Source organism: Chlorocebus sabaeus, chromosome 25, assembly GCF_047675955.1.
Source record: "Chlorocebus sabaeus isolate Y175 chromosome 25, mChlSab1.0.hap1, whole genome shotgun sequence".
Taxonomy (NCBI): Eukaryota; Metazoa; Chordata; class Mammalia; order Primates; family Cercopithecidae; genus Chlorocebus; species Chlorocebus sabaeus.
Genome location: NC_132928.1, coordinates 28,707,210 through 28,731,162, shown reverse-complemented (window position 1 = coordinate 28,731,162; position 23,953 = coordinate 28,707,210). Strand labels below are relative to the sequence as shown.

General features: G+C 35.7%; 1 protein-coding gene across 2 annotated transcripts in view; it reads left to right on the top strand.

The window, feature by feature from the left end:
* Positions 1–23,746, top strand: part of CAMSAP2 (calmodulin regulated spectrin associated protein family member 2) — a 115,512-nt gene extending 91,766 nt beyond the window's left edge. For both annotated transcript variants that reach the window (XM_007989016.3, XM_007989015.3), the window contains 11 exons: positions 5,125–5,218; positions 7,570–7,657; positions 9,973–10,055; positions 10,368–10,437; positions 10,756–12,958; positions 15,501–15,637; positions 16,257–16,477; positions 17,822–17,894; positions 19,044–19,159; positions 20,327–20,445; positions 20,778–23,746. In XM_007989016.3, the coding sequence (XP_007987207.3) occupies positions 5,125–5,218; positions 7,570–7,657; positions 9,973–10,055; positions 10,368–10,437; positions 10,756–12,958; positions 15,501–15,637; positions 16,257–16,477; positions 17,822–17,894; positions 19,044–19,159; positions 20,327–20,445; positions 20,778–21,083 (3,510 nt within the window). In that variant the 3' untranslated portion in view covers positions 21,084–23,746. The remainder of the gene's footprint in view (positions 1–5,124; positions 5,219–7,569; positions 7,658–9,972; positions 10,056–10,367; positions 10,438–10,755; positions 12,959–15,500; positions 15,638–16,256; positions 16,478–17,821; positions 17,895–19,043; positions 19,160–20,326; positions 20,446–20,777) is intronic.
* Positions 23,747–23,953: the final 207 nt, after the last annotated feature.

Genomic DNA, 23,953 nt, shown 5'->3' with positions numbered 1-23,953 from the left:
AATTTTTAATTTTTAATTTTTGAATTAAAGAATTAATTGAAAAGTAACATTATGTACTATTTAACTACCATTATGCATAAATATATGATATGTATAGTTAAATGATGTGGTATCCTTGTGTATTTTTATGTGTACAATGAATCATTGAGCATTAAATTGAAATTTAGTTTGTTTATTCTCACTAGATTAAATATAATTATTCTGTAGTTATCAGACTATTTGAAGTTTGTCACCTTTATTGTCCTTTGACTGTTGGCTAATGTATGCTGTCAGATTGTGTTAAAAGAATAAAATTTCACATGGGTAGTATTATTTTCTTAATTTTAAGTTGAATATGTTTTATTTACATTGATGTTAAATGTTAAAAATAATAATCATGGCCGAGCGGGGGAGGCTGAGGTGGGCAGATCACTGAGGCCAGGAGTTCGACACCAACCTGGCCAACATGGTGAAACCTCACCTCTACTAAAAATACAAACATCAGCCAGGCGTAGTGGCGTGCGCCTGTAATCGCAGCTACTTGGGAGGCTGAGGCAGGAGAATCACTTGAACCTGGGAGGCAGAGGTTGCAGTGAGCTGAGATGGCACCACTGCATTCCAGCCTGGGTGACAGAATAAGACTATGTCTCAAAAAAAGAAAATCATCATCATGAAGAGATTTTTGAAAATCATTCCATTCCATTCCCAATTTTGAAAATTAAGTTGTGTTATGAATACTATTATTTTTAATACTTCAAGAATTATTTCTTATCCTCCAGATATTATTTTAGTAATGTTAGTGTTGTATTTTATGTGAGTTAATAATATAAAGTCAGTTAAGAAATCAGAAATGTTTTCTAATTGAGTCATATTAATTTATGAAACACTGAACTACAATATAAAAACTTTAGGCCAGGTGCGGTGGCTCTTGCCTATAATCCCAGCACTTTGGGAGGACAAGGCAAGAGGATCACTTCAGTCCAGGAGTTTGAGACCACCCTGGGCAACATAGTGAAACCTTTGTCTTTACAGAAAATAAAGTTAGCCAGGCGTAATGGCACACACTGTAGTACCAGCTACTCAGGAGGTTGATGTTGGAGGATTGCTTGAACCTAGGAGGCTGAGACTGCAGTGAGCCCTGGTTGCATGACTACACTCCAAACTTAGTGACAAACCAAGACCCTGTCTTAAACTCAGAAGGACGTAATATTCATGAGCTTTAATCACTGGGAAAATTATTTCTTACTGTACTGACACCTTGTGGCCAAACAGTACAATTATGTTATTAGGATGGCTGTCTTACCAAAGTCCTTAAAATATTAACTTATTTTCTGTCAACAGATAATTTATTGAGCTCTTAAGCAGTATTTTTTCAAAATATAGTCAGCTTTCAGTTAACTGCAGTAGTAAAATGTAACCTAGCACCAGTACTTAAAAACCAATTTTATACTTTGGCTTTAGAAAGCATACCATAAAGATAAGTGTAAAGAAAAAATATAAATCACAGTAATCTTATTACCCAGAAATATTCTGTCAGTGTTTTGATGTTTTACTGACTGGTGTTTTTTTTAATGTGTAGATTCATTCATTTGTACATTCATTTAATAAATATTTACTGAGCATCTATCATGTGCCAGACACTGTTTTAAACACTGAAGATATAATGATGAGCATAAGCTTCGTCTTTTTAGACCTTATAATCTGGAGGGTAAGATGAGGAACCCTGGAGAATATAGTAATAGATAAATGTGGAAAGAGAAAAAGGGACTCTACCAAGTATCCTCTTGTAAGCCATAGTAAGATTCCCTTTACCTCAAGAGCAATGGAAAGAGAGTTGCATTTTGAAAAGTTTGTTTTCTTAGCAAGCCAAAGAAAAAGCTATTGTGTTCCAAACAAGGCAAAAACATTTGAATCAGAGCAGTTATGGTGGAGAGAAGTCGATGAATTCCAGAAATATTTAAAATGCAAAATCTGCATGCTTTGGTTGATGAATTGGACATGGGAGAAGGAAGAATGTGTCAAGGATGACTCCTAGGTTTCTGGTTTGCACACAGGGATAGTGGTGCCATTCATTGAGATAGGACTGCAGTAAGATCACATTTGTTGGGAAGGTCACTATTTCAATTTTGGACATAGGCCTTTGAGATATCCAAAAGAAAATGCTCCGTAGGCCACTGCATATATAAGTGCAGTCAGTACATTTGAGAATCATTTAGTAGCTGCTGGACATAGGCATGGCAGTGTTTCAAAGAGGGGTGAGATCAGGAATATCAAATGCAGCTGAGAGGTCAGGTAAGATGGGAAATCTGTTTGATTTTGCAACATATGTACATCATTGGTGACTCGAGCAATTGCTGTTAGGGGAATGATGTGATTCAGTGCCAAGACTGAAGTAGATTAGAGAGTAAAAGTGATGAAATGGAGAGTGTCAGTAGAGGCCTGCTCCTAAAAGAAGTTTGTGAAGAGGTAAAAAGATGGGAGGGAGGAGAAACTAGAGAATAGTTATTGAGTGAAGGTTTTGTTTCCTTTATTTTGATGGGAGGGATTGGAGCATATTTAAAAGCCAAATAGGAAGGATTCTGTTGAGAGGAGAAGGGTAAATATGTAGGAGAGAAAAGTAAGATTAAGAATATAATGGCATTCACAGCAATTTGGATGGAATTGGAGACCATTATTCTAAGTGAAGTAACTCAGGAATGGAAAACCAAACATCATATATTCTCACTCATAAGTGGGAACTAAACTATAAGGATGCAAAGGCATAAGAATGATACAATGGACTTTGGAGACTCAGGGAAAAAAGTGGGAGTGAGGTGAAGGATAAAAGACTACACACTGGGTACAGTGTACGATGCTTGGGTGATGGGTGCACCAGAATCTCAGAAATCACCTAAAGAACTTATTCATATTACCAAACACCACTTGTTCCCCAAAGACCTATTGAAATAAGAAATACATTTTTTAAAACTGTAAAGTTTCTGAGAAGTGAAGCAGAGATGAGATCCACTGCATAGCTTTTATGGATTATAAGCATTCTTATTCCTTTTTTTAGTCACAAATTTTAATGGCTGCTTCAATTAGTATATATCTGTATATCAACATTCTAAAATTCTGTGAATTTATAGTAAAAGCAAACACTGAAGGTAAAGTAGAAACCTACCAAATGCTCTTCACCGCTGTGCATTATCTTCTGTAACAATCCAGACTCTTACACTCAGCCACCTACAAGACAGGTCCACTTAAATGTCCAGTGAACATCTCAATGACTCTAGATTCGAACATCTCAATGACTCTAGATTCCTTTCATTACCTGTTTCTCCCAGTCCTCTCCATCTCACTATTACTTGCTCAAGACAAAAACCTAAGAGTCATCACTCTTGATTCTTCTTTTCATCACTTTATTTTTTTAGAGACAGGGTCTCACTCTGTCACCTAGGCTTGAGTGCAGTGGCATAATCAGCCAAATCCTGGGCTCAAGCTGTATTCCTGCTCCAGCCTCCCAAGCAGCTAGGATGACAGGACTCTGCCACCATGCATGGCTGATTTTTAAAATTTTTATAGAGACAAGCTGTGTTGCCCAGGCTGGTCTCAACCTCCCGGCCTCAAGCAGTCCCTCCTCAGCCTCCTCAAGCACTGGGTTTACAGGCATGAGCCACTGTGCCCAGCCTCTTTTCTTCACTTTCTACATACACAATAGCCTTCCAGAACTATCAGATGAGAGATGATATTTGAAAGTCACCAACTTAAATATGAGAAACAAAACCAAGAGAATGTATGAGTTCTAATGGAGAGCATATAGAGTTTAAGGATTATTCATAATTAGCAAGTAGGAAGAAGGCAAGACGTTAGAAAATAACCATATGCAAGATCGTCTTAAAAACTTTAATATGAAATAAGACCTTACTTATTAAATATTAATAAATTTGATAGTAACTTTTATTAAATGCCGAATACCCAAAATTTAGAAAACATATTATTTTAAATAGTTATGAAAACAGATTTTGTACAGTTTTTAAAAATTCAGCGAATGCCTAAAATTGAAATAATTATTCATGCTTATAGCTTTTATTATATACACATTTTAAAATATAAACTTGTAGTAGAAATGTGCTTTTGAGGACCCTTAATCCTTCTCTTAATTTTAAGCCATTTAAAAAATTATTTACATTTTAAAATAGTAATAATAAAAGGTAACGTTGTTGACTTACTAATAACTTTTCGAAGTCAGGTAGATACATTAATTGTATAAATAATGTTTTGTACATTTCAAAATTATTAAAAAATTAGCTAGGGGAAAAATTTAGTTCTGGTGTTATTTAGCACTGGTATTACTGTTGAGTTTAGCATTATGGAACACATACATATAACTTATTTATTTATTTTTTTTTTGAGACGGAGTCTTGCCCTGTCGCCCAGGCTGGAGTGCAATGGCATGATCTTGGCTCACTGCAACCTCTGCCTCTTGGGTTCAAGCTATTCTCCTGCCTCAGACTCCCAAGTAGCTAGGATTACAGACACGCGCCACCACACCCGGCTAATTTTTTGTATCTTTAGTAGAGACGGGGTTTCACCTTCTTGGCCAGGCTGGTCTCAAACTCTTGACTTTGTGATCCACACATCTTGGCTTCCCAAAGTGCTGGGGTTACAGGTGTTGGTCACCGTGTCTGGCCACATAATAATATTTTTTTTAACACTACATCCGATTACTTTTTGGAGAAATTTATAGGGATCTGAGTAGAGCTTAGTTATTTTTTGTGATAACCCATCTTTAGAGTGTCTTTAGAGGATAACCCCTCTTTAGAGTGTCAGGCGATTGAATAACTTTTTAAGTTGCTTGTATTTACTTTGGAGTGAAAGTGCCTTATATATTATCTCAGTGTTCTATACAGTTAGAGGTATTCATGCCTGCTAGATCAGTTGGGCCACTATTTTAGAATTATAGAGCAAATCATCAGCAAGAGGTTTTGAATAGTAGTTATAATTTTTACCCACAAGAGTTAATATTCCATCCCATGTTTAATAGCCTGTAGTGAATATACTCCAGTGATGAATGAATGAGATTTAAACCTATAGTTTAAAACAACAAAATTCTATTTATCATTAAGTTTTACCTAATGTAGGCTTTCTGTTAAATTTCCTATATAGAGTAATTATTTGGTGTTCATGGCGGAACTGTTCTGGTGGTTTGAAGTGGTGAAGCCGTCTTTTGTACAGCCTCGTGTTATTCGTCCACAAGGAGGTAATCAATCTTTTTAATTTTTAATGTTCCTTTGAACAGAAAAAAATGGAATGTTGATATAACCTCACCTGGCTGTGTTTTTAGAAAGCAGTCTATTAATTTTTTTTAGATTTTAGCTATTACCCTTGATAGATTCTCCTAACCTCTTTAAAATGGTTAGAGGAGAAGAAAAAGAAAATGGAGGGAATGGCTTTGAATTTGAAGTCTTATGATGTGGAACTTTTAGCTGTAACTGTCCATTTCTTTTCTTTGCGTCTTTTATCCCTATCCCAGCTTTTATTCCCTTTTAGATTCTTAGTTTTTAACATCGTGTTACCCAGAATCCCCACAAATTATTGTTTGGCCTTAACCTGCAACTTGAATTTGCCATTAAACCATAAAAAGGTTTGTATGGATTTTTAAACCTAGTGGATTTTGTGACTATTATAGTATTATGAACTATTGATTGTATATAATAAGAATAAAACTAGTAAGAAATAAAGGGGTTACTGTAAAGACCCCTAGATATAAGGAACAAAAAATCTTCCTAAATTTTCTGTAAAGCAAAATTTCACATAGCAAAACCAATTTTCTCTTGGCTCCCATTATAGAACTAGAGGTTTATATTCTAGGCTGGGTGCAGTGGCTCATGCCTGTAATTCTAGCACTTTGGGAGGCCGAGGTGGGTGGATTACCTGAGGTCAGGAATTCGAAACCAGGTTGGCCAACATGGTGAAACCTGGTCTCTACTAAAAATACAAAAATTAGCCGGGCATATTGGTGCATGCCTGTAATCCCAGCTACTTGGGAGGCTGAGACAGTAGACAATTACTTGAACCCAGGAGGCAGAGGTTGCAGTGAGCAGAGAGCGTGCCACTGCACTCCAGCCTGGGTGACAGAGATGAGACACCGTCTCAAAAAAACACAAAAAACAAAAAAAACCCAGAGGTTTATTTCTATAGGGGAAAAAATGATCTTAAATTATAAGCTTAGCCCACTAAATAACTTTCTTCCAGCATAACTTATGGAAACATTTCTGTCTGCTACCAATAGCTATCCCACCCAACACAAAATATGATTATTGTGCATCCCAACAACTTAGCAACTTTCCTTGGCTCCAAAGTTTGTTATTTTGTAACTGCTACCACTACCTCCACCTCCACCCAGCCTCCCAAAAATAAAAGAAGAGAAAGTAATCGGGAAGGAGGAAAAACATGTAACCAAAGGGGAGGCATAGTCTAGTGAGTACAGTGAGGTTACTTCAGGCAGCCCACCGCATCTCAGGCAAAAATCTGTGAAATAAGCAATAATTCTAGTATTGCTAAGCTTCTTACTGCAGATTCTGAATATTGTGTCATTATATAACATTATGTAACTTTTTTACATGCCTATAAAGAAATTGAGATGCTCCCTTAAAGCCATTGAATGAAGTCAATATTCTTAGTAATTTTCATAACCAATATTTGTATAATTTTTTAAAATTATTAACAGAGTTTTCACTGCATTGCTTTCTGTGATTTCACCTGTGAAACCCACTGTTCAAAATACCAATAGCTGTTGCATCAGCTCTCAAAGTCAAAAAGTAAATTGAGTCTTCCTCCAGAGTTACTTACAAAAATAAAAGTATACCAGCAGGTTTAATTGTTTTCTAAAGAAATTCTGTTTTTCTCTAATTGACCAAAATACCAGCTATTTCATAAAGAAGCAGAGCTGACCATGTGTGCCTGAAGTTCTATGAAAGCTTTCACAAAATTAAACACTCAAACTTATTTTTGTTTTAAATATATATCTTTATTTTATGTTAGGCTTTTCCCCCCTCATTATCCTTAATCAGGTGAATTTTTTAATTTAAGAAATTTTTGGCCGGGCATGGTGGCTCACACCCGTAATCCCAGCACTTTGGGAGGCCAAAGCGGGCAGATCACAAGGTCAGGAGTTCAAGACCAGCCTGGCCAATATGGTGAAACCCCGTCTCTACTGAAAATACAAAAATTAGCCAGGTGTGGTGGCCGGTGCCTGTAGTCCCAGTTACTCGGGAGGCTGAGGCAGGAGAATCACTTGAACCCAAGAGGTGGAGGTTGCAGTGAGCTGAGATCACACCATTGCACTCCAGCCTGTGCGATAGAGTGAGACTCCATCTAAAAAAAAAAGAATTTTTTTTTAAATTTTGAACTTAAGTCTGAATACTTCAAAAAGAGCTTAAAGAAACTTGACCCTTTGAAAATTATTTAAGAAGAAAACTTTATGCTATGATTTCTCAATACGTAGAAAGGGAAATAGAAGTTAAATTTTATTATAAATTGATTTATGGTCCAGAATTTTTCATAGAAATATGCTAATTTGAGGGTCTTTTTAAAAATCTTTTATTCCAGCTGAACCTGTAAAAGATATGCCTTCAATTCCTGTCTTGAATGCTGCCAAAAGAAATATCTTAGATAGTAGTTCTGACTTCCCTTCAAGGTAAACTCCACAATGACTTTATTTTCACCATTTCTGTTCTATTTACTAGTTAAATCAAATAATAATATATTAAATAAGGTTTTTAAGAATTTCAGTTGGATTTTGAACTGTTATAATTAGCTTACCCTATTAAAGCCTGTTTTAAATGTAAATTGAAATATACACTGAAATGAATGTTTATATGTACCACACTGAAAAGATGGGAGAATATATTCTAAATTCCCAATAACCAACCTAAAACTAAACTTTTGATGCGTAACTTGTTCATAATTGAGAACTGTAATAGGTAACTCTTAGGCCTCGGAGGGAAATTTTGAAATTCTATTAGGATTTCTACATATTTTATTTTAAAAATCTTTGAAGGTTTTTCCTGCTGTTTTTTTTTCTGGTTAGGATAGCTGTTGAGAGATCACAGTGTTACCCACACAACGGGTGGGTTTGGTCTCTTGGCAGATGACAGTCCAAAGGCACAACCAAGGAGGATTTAACAAGACAAGAGGATTTTATTACTTGCAGCAAGTAAGGAGGACACCGGGAATAATTCCCCAAAGCAGTGCCTCCTCGAACAAAGGTGAAAATAGGGCTTTTAGTAGGCTGGTTAGCTCAATCATTGTGTGTAGAGGTGGAGTAAAGGCAGTAAAGGCGCAGTCATCAGTCATGCTTCTGCATACTGGCATGTATAGAAAATGCGGAATAATCTCCTCCTTGGATGGGGTTTTTGGGGTGGTAATAGTAATACATCCCCGACTCAGGCATCTCTGCATCCACCCAGTTTGTGTAGTTTTTGTTTTGTAATGTGGGGTTGGGCTGCTTCCTGGAACTTTCTGAAACAATAAAAACCTCAAGGTGCAACAGTTACAAGCAGGTACCTTTTCACAGTGTGTACCTGAAAACCCAAGGACCCTGGGTTACAACAATAGAATATTTATTACAGTATTGAATCTTTAATGCTTTAGTACATAATATTAGGAACTAAATTGAAATCAAAGTGAAAATGTCCTATCATATTAATACCTAGGTAATCCTGACTTCTCACCCAGGTATGTGATAGGAACATTAGTTTGTTTAAAAATGTATTTCAACAGCTCCTATAAGCAGCTTTTTATTTGTGTTTATTAGAACCTACAATATATATTGACTTTGGACTCCCTAATCTATCTGATTTTTTAAGTTAAAACTAATGTCTTTTGTGGGTTTTTGGAAATTCAGACACATTCAAAATACATTTTAAAAATTATGAGTAAAACATTCAAAGTAATTTCTGTATGAATTCTTGGCTTAACACAAAAATATGAAATTTAGCAGGCATGGTCGGTCAATAGTGACATTTCCTTCCTTAAAGATTTAGAAAACACTCAGTGTTCTAGGTCATCACTCTTGCTCTATTAAATCTTGAAATTCCAATTTTAAAGTGGAAAGTAAAGCTTTCCACTCAAAGATTAGATTATTCCATAATTTTTCTAGGAACCTAAATGGATAGTCTCCCACATTTCTGAAAAATGTTTTTAATTCATGTCCTCTGGAAGACTCATCTCTTTTCTGTCTCTCAGACATCTCAGTGGCTCATTTTTCCTATTTTTTCCAGCAGACACTCTTTTTATAATGCAGATGGATGTCTACATTCTTTTCCTTGAAAAGTTATTGTGTAGCCATTATTCTAGGCTATTCTGGGTTCCTACTCATCCTCTTGATATGGTCCATTGTAGTTCTCCAACACTGTGGAACTTTTGAGAAAGAATTGAAGTATTTTTGCCCTTCCTGGGAATAATGTAGCCACATCTACAAATGTTAGTGCACCTAAATAATGATTTTATGAGAAAGAAAAAAACAAAGGAAGAGGACAGACAAAGCAAAAGATGTTTTCAGCAGCTACTCCACACACTTGGCTGTTAGAGATATACAAACATAGGTCCATGAGCAGAGAAGCTGTCACGGTCTTTTACTAGGGTGTATTTTATCTATAGTTTTTAGAGATTTAAATTTGACCAAAATATTTCAAATTGGTGAGTTTCATTTTACTTTTTTATATATCAGTTTTTATGTTTATAAAAATGAAAGTAATTCATATCTCACAAGGACATTGAGATGTATATGAAAGTACTTTAAGTTGTTTGGCTAAAAGACATAAAATATATATAGATATGTACTGTAATCACAACCATTGTTTGGTTTAAACAATATATTATGTTTCTATATCTTTAAAATTTAAGATGTAGAATCAGAGGTGGTAGTGTTGTTTCTAACTTAAGACATTCTACCTAAAATTTATATTAAACAACTTAAATATAACATTTTAAATTTATTTTCCATTGCAGTGGGGAAGGAGCTACATTTACAGAGTCTCATCATCATTTGCCTTCTAGGTATTCACGTCCCCAAGCTCATTCTTCAGCCTCAGGTAATATATTTGAAAAAGCCTAGGAAAATACTTTTTTAAGTAGGTTACCTGGGAAATGATTTGAGAGTAAATATAAATAGACAAATATCCAGGGTTTTTTTTTCCCCCCTGCAAAATGGGTATTATAACACTAAAAGCATGATCGGTTTCACTGTGCTTACTTTTCTTGATAAAATGATCTCTAATTCTCCTTATGTACCTACTTAATTTGTATTGCTATTAATGAATCCTCAAATACGTGAAATCTCTTAAATTACTATAAGTTAATTTTTTTATGTGATTTCAATGGCTTTTTCTTTTTTGCATTTGAAGGAGGAATTAGAAGGTCTTCATCTATGTCTTATGTTGATGGCTTCATAGGGACATGGCCCAAAGAGAAAAGGTAAACAAAGATAATTACTTTTAGTGTATTCAGATTATTAAAAAATGCAAATTGCATCTGTGTCTTTTATTGATAACCAAATTGCTAAAACTTTTAATTAGTTCCTAAATTTGAAAAAGGCAGTATAGGCAGATGAGAGAGAGGTAAAAGAGGCTAACTTTAAAAAGTAGCTAGATAGCCCTCCCCTTACCTTGAAGACAGTATGATTATGAGAACTGGGGAAAGAAAGGAAATGTAATTTCAAATAATTCTTGTTAAATGCTACTAAAAATCATTTCTAGGATTTTTAAAGGATTTTTCTCTTTAACTTTTTTTTAGATCATCAGTGCATGGCGTATCATTTGATATTTCTTTTGATAAAGAAGATAGTGTACAGAGATCCACTCCAAACCGAGGAATCACACGTTCTATTAGTAATGAAGGACTTACTCTGAACAACAATCGTGTATCTAAACACATTAGGAAAAATTTGTCCTTCAAGCCAATAAATGGAGAAGAGGAAGCGGAGAGCATTGAAGAAGAACTTAATATAGATTCTCACAGTGACCTCAAGTCTTATGTGCCCCTTAACACAAATGAACTCAATTCTAATGAGAATATTCATTACAAGCTTCCAAATGGAGCTTTACAAAATAGAATACTTCTAGATGAGTTTGGCAATCAGATTGAGACACCAAGCATTGAAGAAGCATTACAAATAATTCATGATACTGAAAAATCTCCTCATACACCTCAGCCAGACCAAATTGCTAATGGCTTCTTTCTTCATAGTCAAGAAATGAGTATCCTAAATTCAAATATCAAGTTAAATCAGTCTAGTCCTGATAATATAACTGATACAAAAGGTGCCTTGAGTCCCATAACTGACAATACTGAAGTAGACACTGGAATTCATGTTCCTTCGGAAGATATTCCTGAAACTATGGATGAAGATTCTTCATTGAGAGATTATACTGTAAGCTTGGACTCTGACATGGATGATGCATCTAAATTTCTTCAGGATTATGATACACGAACCGGCAACACCAGAGAAGCTTTGAGTCCTTGTCCAAGTACTGTAAGTACCAAGTCTCAGCCAGGCAGCAGTGCTTCTTCTAGTTCTGGAGTTAAAATGACCAGCTTTGCTGAACAAAAGTTCAGGAAACTGAATCATACTGATGGAAAAAGTAGTGGAAGCAGTTCTCAAAAAACTACACCAGAGGGCTCTGAACTTAATATTCCTCATGTGGTTGCTTGGGCACAAATTCCAGAAGAAACAGGGCTTCCACAGGGACGGGACACTACCCAGCTCTTGGCTTCTGAGATGGTGCACCTTAGGATGAAACTAGAAGAAAAGAGGCGTGCTATAGAAGCCCAGAAGAAGAAAATGGAAGCTGCTTTTACCAAACAGAGACAGAAAATGGGAAGGACAGCATTCCTTACCGTAGTGAAAAAGAAAGGGGATGGGATTTCTCCTCTACGAGAGGAAGCGGCGGGTGCAGAAGATGAGAAAGTATATACTGATCGAGCAAAGGAAAAGGAATCACAAAAAACTGATGGACAAAGGAGCAAGTCACTGGCAGATATAAAAGAGAGCATGGAGAATCCTCAAACCAAATGGCTAAAGTCTCCAACTACACCTATTGATCCTGAGAAGCAGTGGAACCTGGCAAGCCCCTCAGAAGAAACTTTAAATGAAGGAGAGATTTTAGAATATACCAAATCCATTGAAAAGTTAAATTCATCCCTGCATTTTCTACAACAAGAAATGCAACGCTTGTCACTTCAGCAGGAGATGTTAATGCAGATGAGAGAGCAGCAATCTTGGGTGATTTCACCTCCACAACCCTCTCCACAGAAACAGATTAGAGATTTTAAGCCTTCTAAGCAGGCAGGCCTGTCATCAGCCATCGCACCATTCTCCTCAGACTCCCCTCGTCCTACTCACCCATCTCCACAGTCTTCTAACAGGAAAAGCGCGTCTTTTTCTGTTAAAAATCAAAGGACTCCTAGGCCAAATGAGTTAAAAATAACACCTTTGAATCGAACCTTGACACCCCCTCGGTCTGTGGATAGCCTTCCTCGGTTAAGGAGGTTTTCACCAAGTCAAGTTCCTATTCAGACTAGGTCATTTGTATGTTTTGGGGATGATGGAGAACCTCAGTTAAAGGAATCCAAACCTAAAGAGGAAGTTAAAAAGGAGGAATTGGAATCCAAAGGGACTTTGGAACAGCGTGGACATAATCCAGAAGAAAAGGAAATCAAACCTTTTGAGTCAACAGTCTCTGAAGTCCTATCACTGCCTGTCACAGAGACTGTATGTCTGACACCAAATGAGGACCAATTGAATCAACCCACAGAACCCCCTCCTAAACCCGTTTTCCCACCCACTGCTCCAAAAAATGTTAATCTGATTGAAGTTTCCCTCTCAGATTTGAAACCCCCTGAAAAGGCTGATGTACCTGTTGAAAAATATGATGGAGAAAGTGATAAAGAACAATTTGATGATGACCAGAAAGTATGCTGTGGATTCTTTTTTAAGGTGTAGTATTAATCTGCATAGTTTTGGGCATCTTCATTAGATGAGTGTGGTTGTGTTGGATTTGGTTTTTTTTTCAGTTGACATGCTTGCTGCTTTCAGTAGCAGTCCCTTTTGATGCAAGTCCATCCCCGTGGACTGTAGTAACATTCAAGCACACTGTGGTTTCCAGTATGGACTCAAAGCTGTAACAAATCCTTTTATCACATGTTAAGATTTATTCCTTGGTTTTGCTCCTCTACTGCTCTTTCTCACTTTAACAAAAAGCCTTTTAAAAATTAAGCTACTCAGATCTCTTCAGAGAGTGATTCCATGTGTCTCTTAATCATGTAACACTGCCATTTTTTTTTTTTTTTTTTTTTTTTTTTTTTGAGACGGAGTCTAGCTCTGTCACCCAGGCTGGAGTGCAGTGGCCAGATCTCTGCTCACTGCAAGCTCCGCCTCCCGGGTTTACGCCATTCTCCTGGCTCAGCCTCCCGAGTAGCTGGGACTACCGGCGCTCGCCACCTCGCCCGGCTAGTTTTTTGTATTTTTTTAGTAGAGACGGGGTTTCACCGTGTTAGCCAGGATGGTCTCGATCTCCTGACCTCGTGATCCGCCCGTCTCGGCCTCCCAAAGTGCTGGGATTACAGGCTTGAGCTACCGCGCCCGGCCACCATTTTTTTTTTTTAACAGAATGCTACTCTAGACAGTAATAGATATTAAAATTTACCGTCTAGAGACTCTGTTCCTTGCAGAGAAAGGGAAACAAAGGGGAAGAAAATCATTAGTGTAAAACAGGCAGTACCTCTGTTGCTTCATTTCTATTCCATTCATTTCCGTATCTTCACCAGTCCATTACTCATCTGCTGGACTATGGTTACAGCTTCTTGACTGGGCCATCTGTCTCCAATCATGCCATTCAAACCCTTTAGCACAACATTCAGGGACTTTCACAGATTCACCTAAATCTTTTTGTCTAGCCTCTTCCCTGTAATTTTATTTTGTACTGTTCTTTAAGATTAACTTCAAACTTCATCTAAAGCCTTTTATAATTCCTTCAGTCAAGGTCAAATGTTTCATCATTTGTCTATCTATTGTATCCTTAATATACTTACACCTGTCCTGTGTCCCGGAGTTTTCAACTGTTTCATATGATTTGCTTTGTCTCTTAGACCATGACCTCCTAGAGGTGCTGCATCTTTTTATTTTTATTTATTTGTTTATTTTTTGAGACAGAGCTTCGCTCTTGTTGCCCAGGCTGGAGTGCAATGGCACGATCTTGGCTTACCACAACCTCTGCCTCCTGGGTTCAAGCGATTCTCCTGCCACAGCCTCCTTAGTAGCTGGGATTACAGGCATGCGCCACCACCACGACTGGCTAATTTTGTATTTTTAGTAGAGACGGGGTTTCTCCATGTTGGTCAGTCTGGTCTCGAACTCCTGACCTCAGGTGATCCACCCGCCTCAGCCTCCCAAAGTGCTGGGATTACAGGCATGAGCCACTATGCCCAGCCAAGGTACTGCATCTTTTTAATCCCCATAGTATAGTAAAGTGTCTGGCAAACTACAATATATGTAATTTGATAGTTGAAGACATATATGAATGTTTGAACTAATTACTTGAATGGTGTCTTCTGACTTTCTCCATTCAGAGTTAAATCTCTCTCTGGGTTTCTATATAAAGCCTGTTGTTTGTGCCTCTTCCCCTTTTGATTTTTTTAGGCTCCTTGACCTGAGGTACCGTATATTTTAATATATGTAATATCTGACACTATGTTGTGAATGTATTAAGACACCAAAGAAATGTTTATTGAATTACGCATTGGCAGGGACAGTTGACAAGGAGACATTAAGACAGTGAACCACTTCTACACCAGCTTGTTCCTTTGGTGAATTCTGAAGCATTTTGGAAGCCCCCTGAGAACTAGGGCTGTCCCTAAGGATTCAGGTAGAAACTAGGGCAGGCCCAGGAGACCTATAGATAATGAACTAGCTCTCAAATTAAAAGAACTGTAGAGGAGAAGTATTATCATGCCCATCTTTTCCTCAATGGAAAAATTTTCATTATACTTCAGAACCTATCAAGCAGACTGTCAGTACCTCAATTTAAAATCATGCAGCAGTAGTTTCATTTATGTGATAAAACATTGGGTGGCTAATTTTGGGATGTTTTTACTTGAGGTATTTTTACTGAGCTTATATTTCAAATAAAATTCAAATGCAATTTTAAAAATTGGTGGGGGAACTCCCTACTCTAAGTTACTAAGTTAGGGTTAAAAAAATCTTTTGTGTTTTTTTGTTTTTGTGGTTGTTCTTTGCAAATCTCATAGGTTTTGACAACGTGTAATTAAATAAGTTTGTGTGTCCTCTTTTATTGATGGAACTGTTACCACTGTAGTTCAGTTCTTCCTTCATAATTCCTGAACCACATCCACATTCAGAAGGGTTATAATAGTTCAAACTTTCAGTTATAGAACTAACCACAAAATGTGACTGTAACAATTGAAAATGAGAATATTGGTACCTAAAATGTTTCATCGTTTTCAATGAAATTCATTCTTAGGATGATCAAAAAGCAGAAAATGATATGGCAATGAAACGGGCAGCTTTGTTGGAGAAAAGATTAAGAAGGGAGAAGGAAACTCAACTCCGGAAACAACAGTTAGAAGCAGAAATGGAGCATAAGAAGGAGGAAACAAGGTAAAGGAAATTGCTGGGTCAGTGCTAGATCTGAACTTTAATGATGCATGGGCATATTTAGAAAAAGTTGGTAAGTATTCAAAGAGGTGGTCTCTCATTAATTTTTATTAACAGATTTTTTTTCAGAAAAGTTTGTAGTATAGATAGAGAGCTGGATCAGTGCTACTTTTTGGTGCTTTGTAGAAATCAATTTATTTTCCCGAAGTATTGCCTAATTTTACATTTTTATCTTAAGTTTAAGGCATCGCGTGGTAAAGTTCTCTAGAAACATTAATTTCAATAATTAATTTAAATGTTTAAAAAACATTAAAATAACTTTCCTGGGAGACATGTATACACACACACACACACACACACACACACACACAGATACATACACATACGACCTAAATTATCTCAAATACCTTTGAGATAATTTCTTTGACTCTTCCTTCCCTCCTTTATTTATGCTTAATCCCATGTCTCAGCAGAATCATCAAGTAATCAAGTACCTTTTAAATGAACCATTTATTCCCCAAGGTGATGAAATAGAATTATCCCTTCTCATATCAAATACATAACTCCTGTGTGATTTGTCTTTGGTATGCAGAATAAGTACTGTAACCATTTGATTTCTTAGGCGTAAAACTGAGGAGGAACGTCAGAAGAAGGAAGATGAGAGAGCACGCAGAGAATTTATTAGGCAAGAATATATGAGGCGGAAACAACTGAAACTAATGGAAGATATGGATACAGTAATTAAACCCCGTCCTCAAGTAGTAAAACAAAAAAAACAGCGACCAAAATCTATTCACAGAGATCATATTGAATCCCCCAAAACACCAATAAAGGGTCCTCCAGGTAACATAGCTTATTATGAAGAGTCTGTTCATAAAAAACACCAGCTTGGTTGGTTTGTCATACTAACTTGGTTGTACTTTGATATGCAAAATTGGATACACACTTTGAGATTATGCATGCTCCCTTTTAGAGAACGAAAATGAGCAAATGAAGTTTTTAATGAATTGAATGTATTATGTGTGCATGCATATATTCAGCAGAACAAATGTGAATGCTAAAAATCAAATCTAAATATTAACCCTATTAGGGAACTCTGCCCTCAGATATAATCTCCTTGAACTATTAACTGCCCTTTACATACTTACAAATTTAAAGAAATGTTATATGCATGAAATGTACAAGAAACATGTTGGTATAATAAGGAATGTAAGATCAAGAGTTCATAAGTCCATCCTTCAAGATAGAAATGGTTGAAAATCCAAATTTATAATATCTGGAGTTGAGAGAACATATTTCCTTTAAAAGTCAATACGCATACTTCTTCTTCTTCTTCTTCTTCTTCTTCTTATTATTATTATTATTATTATTATTTGAAATGGGGTCTCAGTCTCTTGCCCAGGCTAGAGTGCAATGGTGTGACCATGGCTCACTGCAGCCTCCACCTGCCTGGGTTCAGGTGATCCTCCCACCTCAGCCTCCTGGGTAGCTGGGACTACAGGTGAGTGCCACCATACCCAGCTAATTTTTCTGTATTTTTTGTAGGGATGGGGTTTCACCATGTTGTTCAGGCTGGTCTCGAACTCTTGGGCTCAAGTAATTGGCCTGCCTTGGCCTCCCAAAGTACTAGGATTACAGGTGTGAGTCACTGCACCTGGCCATACTCTTTATTTTTAAAAAATCTTGGGCAGGGATAAATTTGTAAAAAGAAAAGAAATCTTTATTAAAACCAAATGCCATGGAAGTTTTTTAGAGAATTCTCATAACTATACCAAACCTGAGGAAAAATAACATAATATTGACTATTTAAAGAGAACTCTGTATTCAGGCCTGTAAAACTAATTGATATAATTTTCTACCTAGAATTTAGATACTATGAAATTTTTGTTTTTCTCTTTAGGATCACAGTATCATGTCTCATATTAACACTTTCCTTTTGGAGTGCAAGTTAGTTTTATCATTATTTCCTAAAAGTAGGTTCCTTGCTAATTTTAAATAAATTGTGTATATATGCATGCAAGCATATTATGTGTTTAAATTAAAAGTACAGAGAAAAGGAAAAGAAACTACAGAAGCTCAATTTTTATATGCTGGTGTTATCTAATGAACAGACTCTTTGCTAGTTGCTCCTTTTAAATTTCTAATTTTGTTTTTATTCAGGATCATGAATTTATCGTGTTTTTTCAGTCTCTAGCCTTTCTTTGGCATCGCTGAACACAGGTGATAACGAGAGTGTACATTCAGGCAAGAGGACACCAAGGTAAATCCATAACATATGAATATTTTTACAGAAAAGAGTATAGTACCTGCAATTACACAAATACTAAGTAAAAATTCTTTCATGTTTTTATTTTATATTTTGTAATGACTAAATCATAATCACACATTTTTCTAAGTTTTGCTGACTTAGGACTGAGTTTCTGTTAAATTATGTAAAAAGGTCTATTCATTTTTCAGTGCTTTTTGTCTTTTAGAATTTAGAATTATTGACATTGATAACATAGTTTTTATAAGCTATGTAACATTAACAGTAATTGTACATCAGTAATTGCTAATATGATTATTATTAAATCACAGTCAGTAGAATGAGAGTACCACCTTCTCTAGTCTATCACCCACTAATACAAAGGGGTTTTCCCCATTAGAATAATTACAAAGTGGGTTGCCTGTGACTTAGGAAAGATCTCGTTTGTATTTTCTTTCTCTAGTATATAGATTAGAAGCTAAAAGTCAGTATTTTATTACTTTATACTATAATATCATATCAGAAGAGAACATTTCTAGTGACAATCATCATCTTAGAGTTCTTATCTTTGTATTACTATCCTTTGTGTTATTTGCCTATTTTCACATGGAAAAATATTCATTCTTTCCATAGATATTTATAGAATGCTTACTATGTTCTAGGAACTTGGATGTGTAGCCGTGAATAAGACAATGTTATATTATTTTTTATTATTTATTTTTTATTTATTTATTTATTTATTTATTTATTTATTTATTTATTTATTTTTGAGACAGAGTCTTGCTCCGTCGCCCAGGCTAGAGTGCAGTGACATGATCTCGGCTCACTGCAACCCCTGCCTCCTGGCTTCAAGTGATTCTTCTGCCTCAGCCTCCTGAGTAGCTGGGATTACAGGCGCGTACCACCACGCCTAGCTCATTTTTGTATTTTTGGTAGAGACGGGGTTTCACCATATTGACCAGGCTGATCTCGAACTTCTGACCTTGTGATCTACCTGCCTCGGCCTCCCAGAGTGCTGGGATTACAGGCATGAGCCACTGTGCCCGGCCTCATCATATTATTTTTAGGCCTTTAGGTTGATTTTGGTTGGTACTTCCATATATACCCTCTGGGCCCCATTTTTTCTCTGTTTGAGACATAAAATATGTTTTATTTTCTAATTAGATCAGAGTCTGTAGAAGGCTTCTTATCTCCAAGTCGTTGTGGCAGTCGAAATGGAGAAAAAGACTGGGAAAATGCATCAACAACTTCTTCAGTGGCTTCTGGAACGGAATATACAGGTTAGTGTCTATACATTTTTAGAGAAACATTTGAATTTAACACACTCTTAAATGGAGGCTATACTAAAGAAAATTTTATTGGCTCACCTTTGGGCCTTAAACGCAGGTGACTAATAAACAATGAATGCAGGTGGTCACTTTCAGGTAGTTGAGTAAGTTTCTAAACAAAATTAGTGATGCCACTTATATCTCATCCCTCTAACCAATGCTAGCCATTTCTGTGTGTAGTTTGGGTCTGCAGAAGTTTTAGAGAAGTTCTACATAGTTCCTCAGTACTGAGTAAAGGCTAGAATCTACCAAGTCCTGTCCCTAATACTGGGATTTCAGGTATCCAGAATTGTGCATCTTTAGCAAGTATTAAGAGGCTCTAAAAGATAAGAATGCATTGAATCTAGGAAGGTATCTAGCCTCACATATCCCCACCAAGTCCTCTTCTAGCTTCTAGATAGGCATGATTGGAATAAAAGCAATGAAGAGTAGAATGTGGGTTAAGGACACTTCTAAATAAATGAAGCAGGAGAGAAATCAGAAGAAATGTCAGCAGCATGTTAAGAGGTAAGATAGGAAGGCATGGGAGAACATGTATGGGGAAGAGCAGAGGGAAAAGGAGATGCCTCCATCTATCCATGATAGAGTGGAAGTGGAAACCCTAGAAAGGCTAGAGGTTAGAACTTGCTAGAGACCCACTCTGTAGCTTTTAATACTACCTGCTACAGCCAGTCTGACAGCCTTTAAGGCCTGGGATTTGACAGTATTTCCATGTTACTCCCTCTGCCTTTCTATGTTAGTTCAGTTGAACAATCTGAAAAAGAAAAGTATTTTTTGCCTTTTGAAAAGACTTAAATTACTCATGGACCCATTAGACTCTAAGCTAACCAGCAACCTTATAGATTTAAGAAAGAAGGTTAAATAGGCAGTATGACAGTTATAGCAATATTTTATTTTTAGTACTGCTCTCACAGGGTACTCCAGAAGGCCATAGGAACATCCTCCATATCTCTGGGTGGATAAAACAATGTTTTGGTTGGATTGCAGCCAGTAAAAGCCTTTAAGCACAGAATTTGGTCTTCTATTACAGTATTTCAACAGTGTAGGAACAATTACATCATTTTAAAATAGTAATATTTCTGACTTAGGAATGTTATTTCTATTAAATCCCTACCATAGGACCAAAGCTCTACAAAGAACCCAGTGCAAAATCCAATAAGCACATAATACAGAATGCTTTAGCTCATTGCTGTTTGGCTGGAAAAGTAAATGAAGGTCAGAAGAAAAAAATACTGGAGGTAAGCATGTTTGCATGAAAATTAAATTTGGCAAACTGTGGAAGTCTTTTATCCATTCAAGAGAATGTACTCTCATGGGCCTAGAATTGCAACAGCATGTAAAAAGATCTATAGCTAGACGTTTTCATTATCAGATTTAGTTTACTTTCACATTGGGTTCTGGAAGCCTGCAGATTTGATTAAAGACTAGCAGCAATAGGCTTTAAAATTTGTCATTGTAATAATGTTATAAAATGTGACTAAGAAATGTAACATAATTATATAAACTTTATTCAGCAAAATAAAGGGTTTTTATTGGTGGTGTTATGTTATTTTTGTTTTTTATTTTAAAGGAAATGGAGAAATCAGATGCCAACAACTTCTTAATCTTGTTCCGGGATTCAGGATGCCAGTTCAGATCTTTGTATACTTATTGCCCAGAAACCGAAGAAATCAATAAACTGACTGGGATAGGCCCTAAATCTATCACTAAAAAAATGATTGAAGGACTTTACAAATATAATTCTGACAGGAAACAGTTTAGCCACATACCCGCTAAAACTTTATCTGCCAGTGTCGATGCAATTACCATTCATAGCCATTTATGGCAGACCAAAAGACCAGTAACACCCAAAAAACTGTTACCTACTAAGGCATAGAAGTTGGGAAATGCTTGCTTCAGAACATTCATGGTAAATTTGCACTTCATCTTTCCTGCCTATAGAAAATCTTTCTAATTGCCAACAAGACTTTTATTAATTAAAACTGGACATTAAGCTCTGTTGTCATGAACAACTGGAATGTAAACCACAGTGTTTTGGAGTGCAGAAGATTCTCACTTAGGTGATAAGTCCAAGTGATGAAGGAAATGTTTTAATTCACAAATGGAGATTTGTATGTGTTATCAGGTTCACCTGCTTGATATTAGATACATTAAAGCACTGAATTTTCATGGATATTAGTTGGATTTGTCATTGAAATATGGTTAAGATTACAAATTATGTGTTTTATTTGTTGCTTTTTTTTTTAACCTTTTAATGTATATTCTTGTCTTCAGATGGTTTATTTTGCTATTTTTCTCTCCTGGGGGTTTATTCTAAGATACCTTTGTATTTTGTTTCATGTGGAGATCATGAAAGTAGGAAATATACCTTCAGAAGTAACTCGCACCTTTCTTATGATGTTAAGAGAAACACTAGTGTTTAGTTTTACAGTAACCCTCATATTTTAGTGGTGTTACCACATTTGCAAAAATTATTCTGCTAAGTATTTACAACTCTTATTTATTATTCACTCAAGTATTAACATTCTCTATTAAATATGAGGAGGTGTTGTAAAGAGCTGCTAGTAGGTTCGCTTTAAACCACATGAGCTTAACCAAGAATATGTTATAAGAAGTTGCTGATTAAATCAGTGTTGTTTTTTACACCACTTCTGGCCAACTCAGAATAATTTAGATTGTTCTTTTAACAAAAAAGGCTTTCTATCTCTTTTAAAGTAAGTCACTTTATAAGTTGGCAGAAGTGAATGACACTTTGAGAGTAGTCTTTCAATCTGAAGATGTAAGACTTCCTGAAACAAGTTCTCAAGAAGTCTTTACATTATATTTATAACTCATATAAAATTATATTTAGAATTTTTAAACATGTACAAAGGGCTACGTTTTAATTTTAAAATAGCTTCACATTATTTTACTTATATTGGGTTTTTCTTCGTTTTAATCCTTTTCAAGTGGAATGGCTTAGATTAAGTATACACTTGAAATCTCCTCTACATGATCTTTGTTCTTTAACAGTGTATACCAGAGGGTTAGTTGGGGAAAAACTTCATTCTCAGGAAAAGACTTGAATGATTATGTGACCCTGTTATGTTTCAGTGTTGTGACAACTGTGTAAACTAGGGGGGGAAGACAGTATTGTATCATAAATGAGATGCGTAGTTTGTTTTCTTTCATGGGAAGTAGAGATAAAAATATATACATTTCTCTAATTGAGTTGTTTAGAGAAAGAACTAATGTCTCATATGATGTATTTACTTATTTTAAAAAAAAAAGAGTAGGAATGAGATGTCCCTGAGCTGTACTTTTCTATTATTATAAGGCCTTTAGGCATCAGTGCATCTGGGTTATCAACATTTTCTCAAATGCTGTCAATATTTTACTGTAATTTATGTTCTTATATTTATGTATATTTGTTAAAACTGTAAAAAAATTTCAGAGATTTTTTTCCAATACCTGTGCAAGATACATGTGTAGCTCAAAACTATTTGTGATCTACTGTTTGCATGTAAGAGACCAGGATATGTAACTCTTATATTTTAAGTGTATACATATTGTGTATATAACATATGGATATTAAAAATGGGGAATTGCACATTTTACCTTTTAGACAATAATTTCTATCACAATTAGAAGGAAGTGATTGTCAAATACACATTTAGATTAAAACTAAAAAATCATAAATGAATCTAATCAAAATGTGAATAGTAGTCAAAAGGATAATTTAATAAGCATTTTACATTACTAAATTTGTTCATTTCAATATTAACTAAATTTCCCTCATCAAAGCAATCTTTGTGATATTACTTAGCTATTATATAAAGAAAATTGGATGTAAGACATTGGAGAAACTATTTAAAACTAAACAGGACCACCCTTTATTCTTAAATTTGTGTGTGTCCAACAGTTGAATTGAATGTCTATAAGGTCTAAAGGTAGAATGTGAATATTGCCACAGAGTTCATTGCTCTCAGTATAAGATTTTACTTTATTAATGCAGAAGGAATATGGATATATTTCTTTAAGTCTGCAGATTTTTTTATTATGGTGCAGCTTTTTTTTTTTGAATTATGTTTTTAAAATTATACAGTTGAAAAATATGCCATTTCATAAAGTCTGGGGATTTTCGTCAACCCTACTGAAACACATTGGTGCTTTCATCATCAGAGGTCAAATTATTATGATAACTATTCCATTAAGTTTGCCAAACATTTATTGTGATTACCAGTGCAGCCTGTCAAATTCTGCTATTTGACACAGCTTTGGAAAGCTTTTAGTTCTTCTTGGTTTCTCCATTTTGTATTAGAATGACTGTTACAGTTTTATTTGGCTGTTTAAAGCCAAATTCAGCTATTTAATTATGGTTTCATGGACACTGTTGAGCAATGTACAGTGTATGGTGTGCTTACCTGTCCACTCTAGAGCATTGCTTACAGGTTTTTCGTTTTTTCAGATGCTGTGCTGTAAAATACTGTCATATTTGCTATTTCCTGGTACAGTGTAGTTTTTCCCCTTTCATTTGAATAAAAGCATGGCACCAAATGACTCCTTTTCTGTTTCTTGAATAAAATGTGGTTTTTGGTAAAATTATTTGAACTTGAGAGAACTCATCATATAGTTTTTCTGTCCCCTAACCTATGTTTAAATTTAATAACTTGAATATTCATAACAGGCAACTTGAAATAATTAGACTTTTAAAAATACTAACTTAAGGCAATGTTAAAAAGTCTGTAACTTTCTATGCTTACCTCA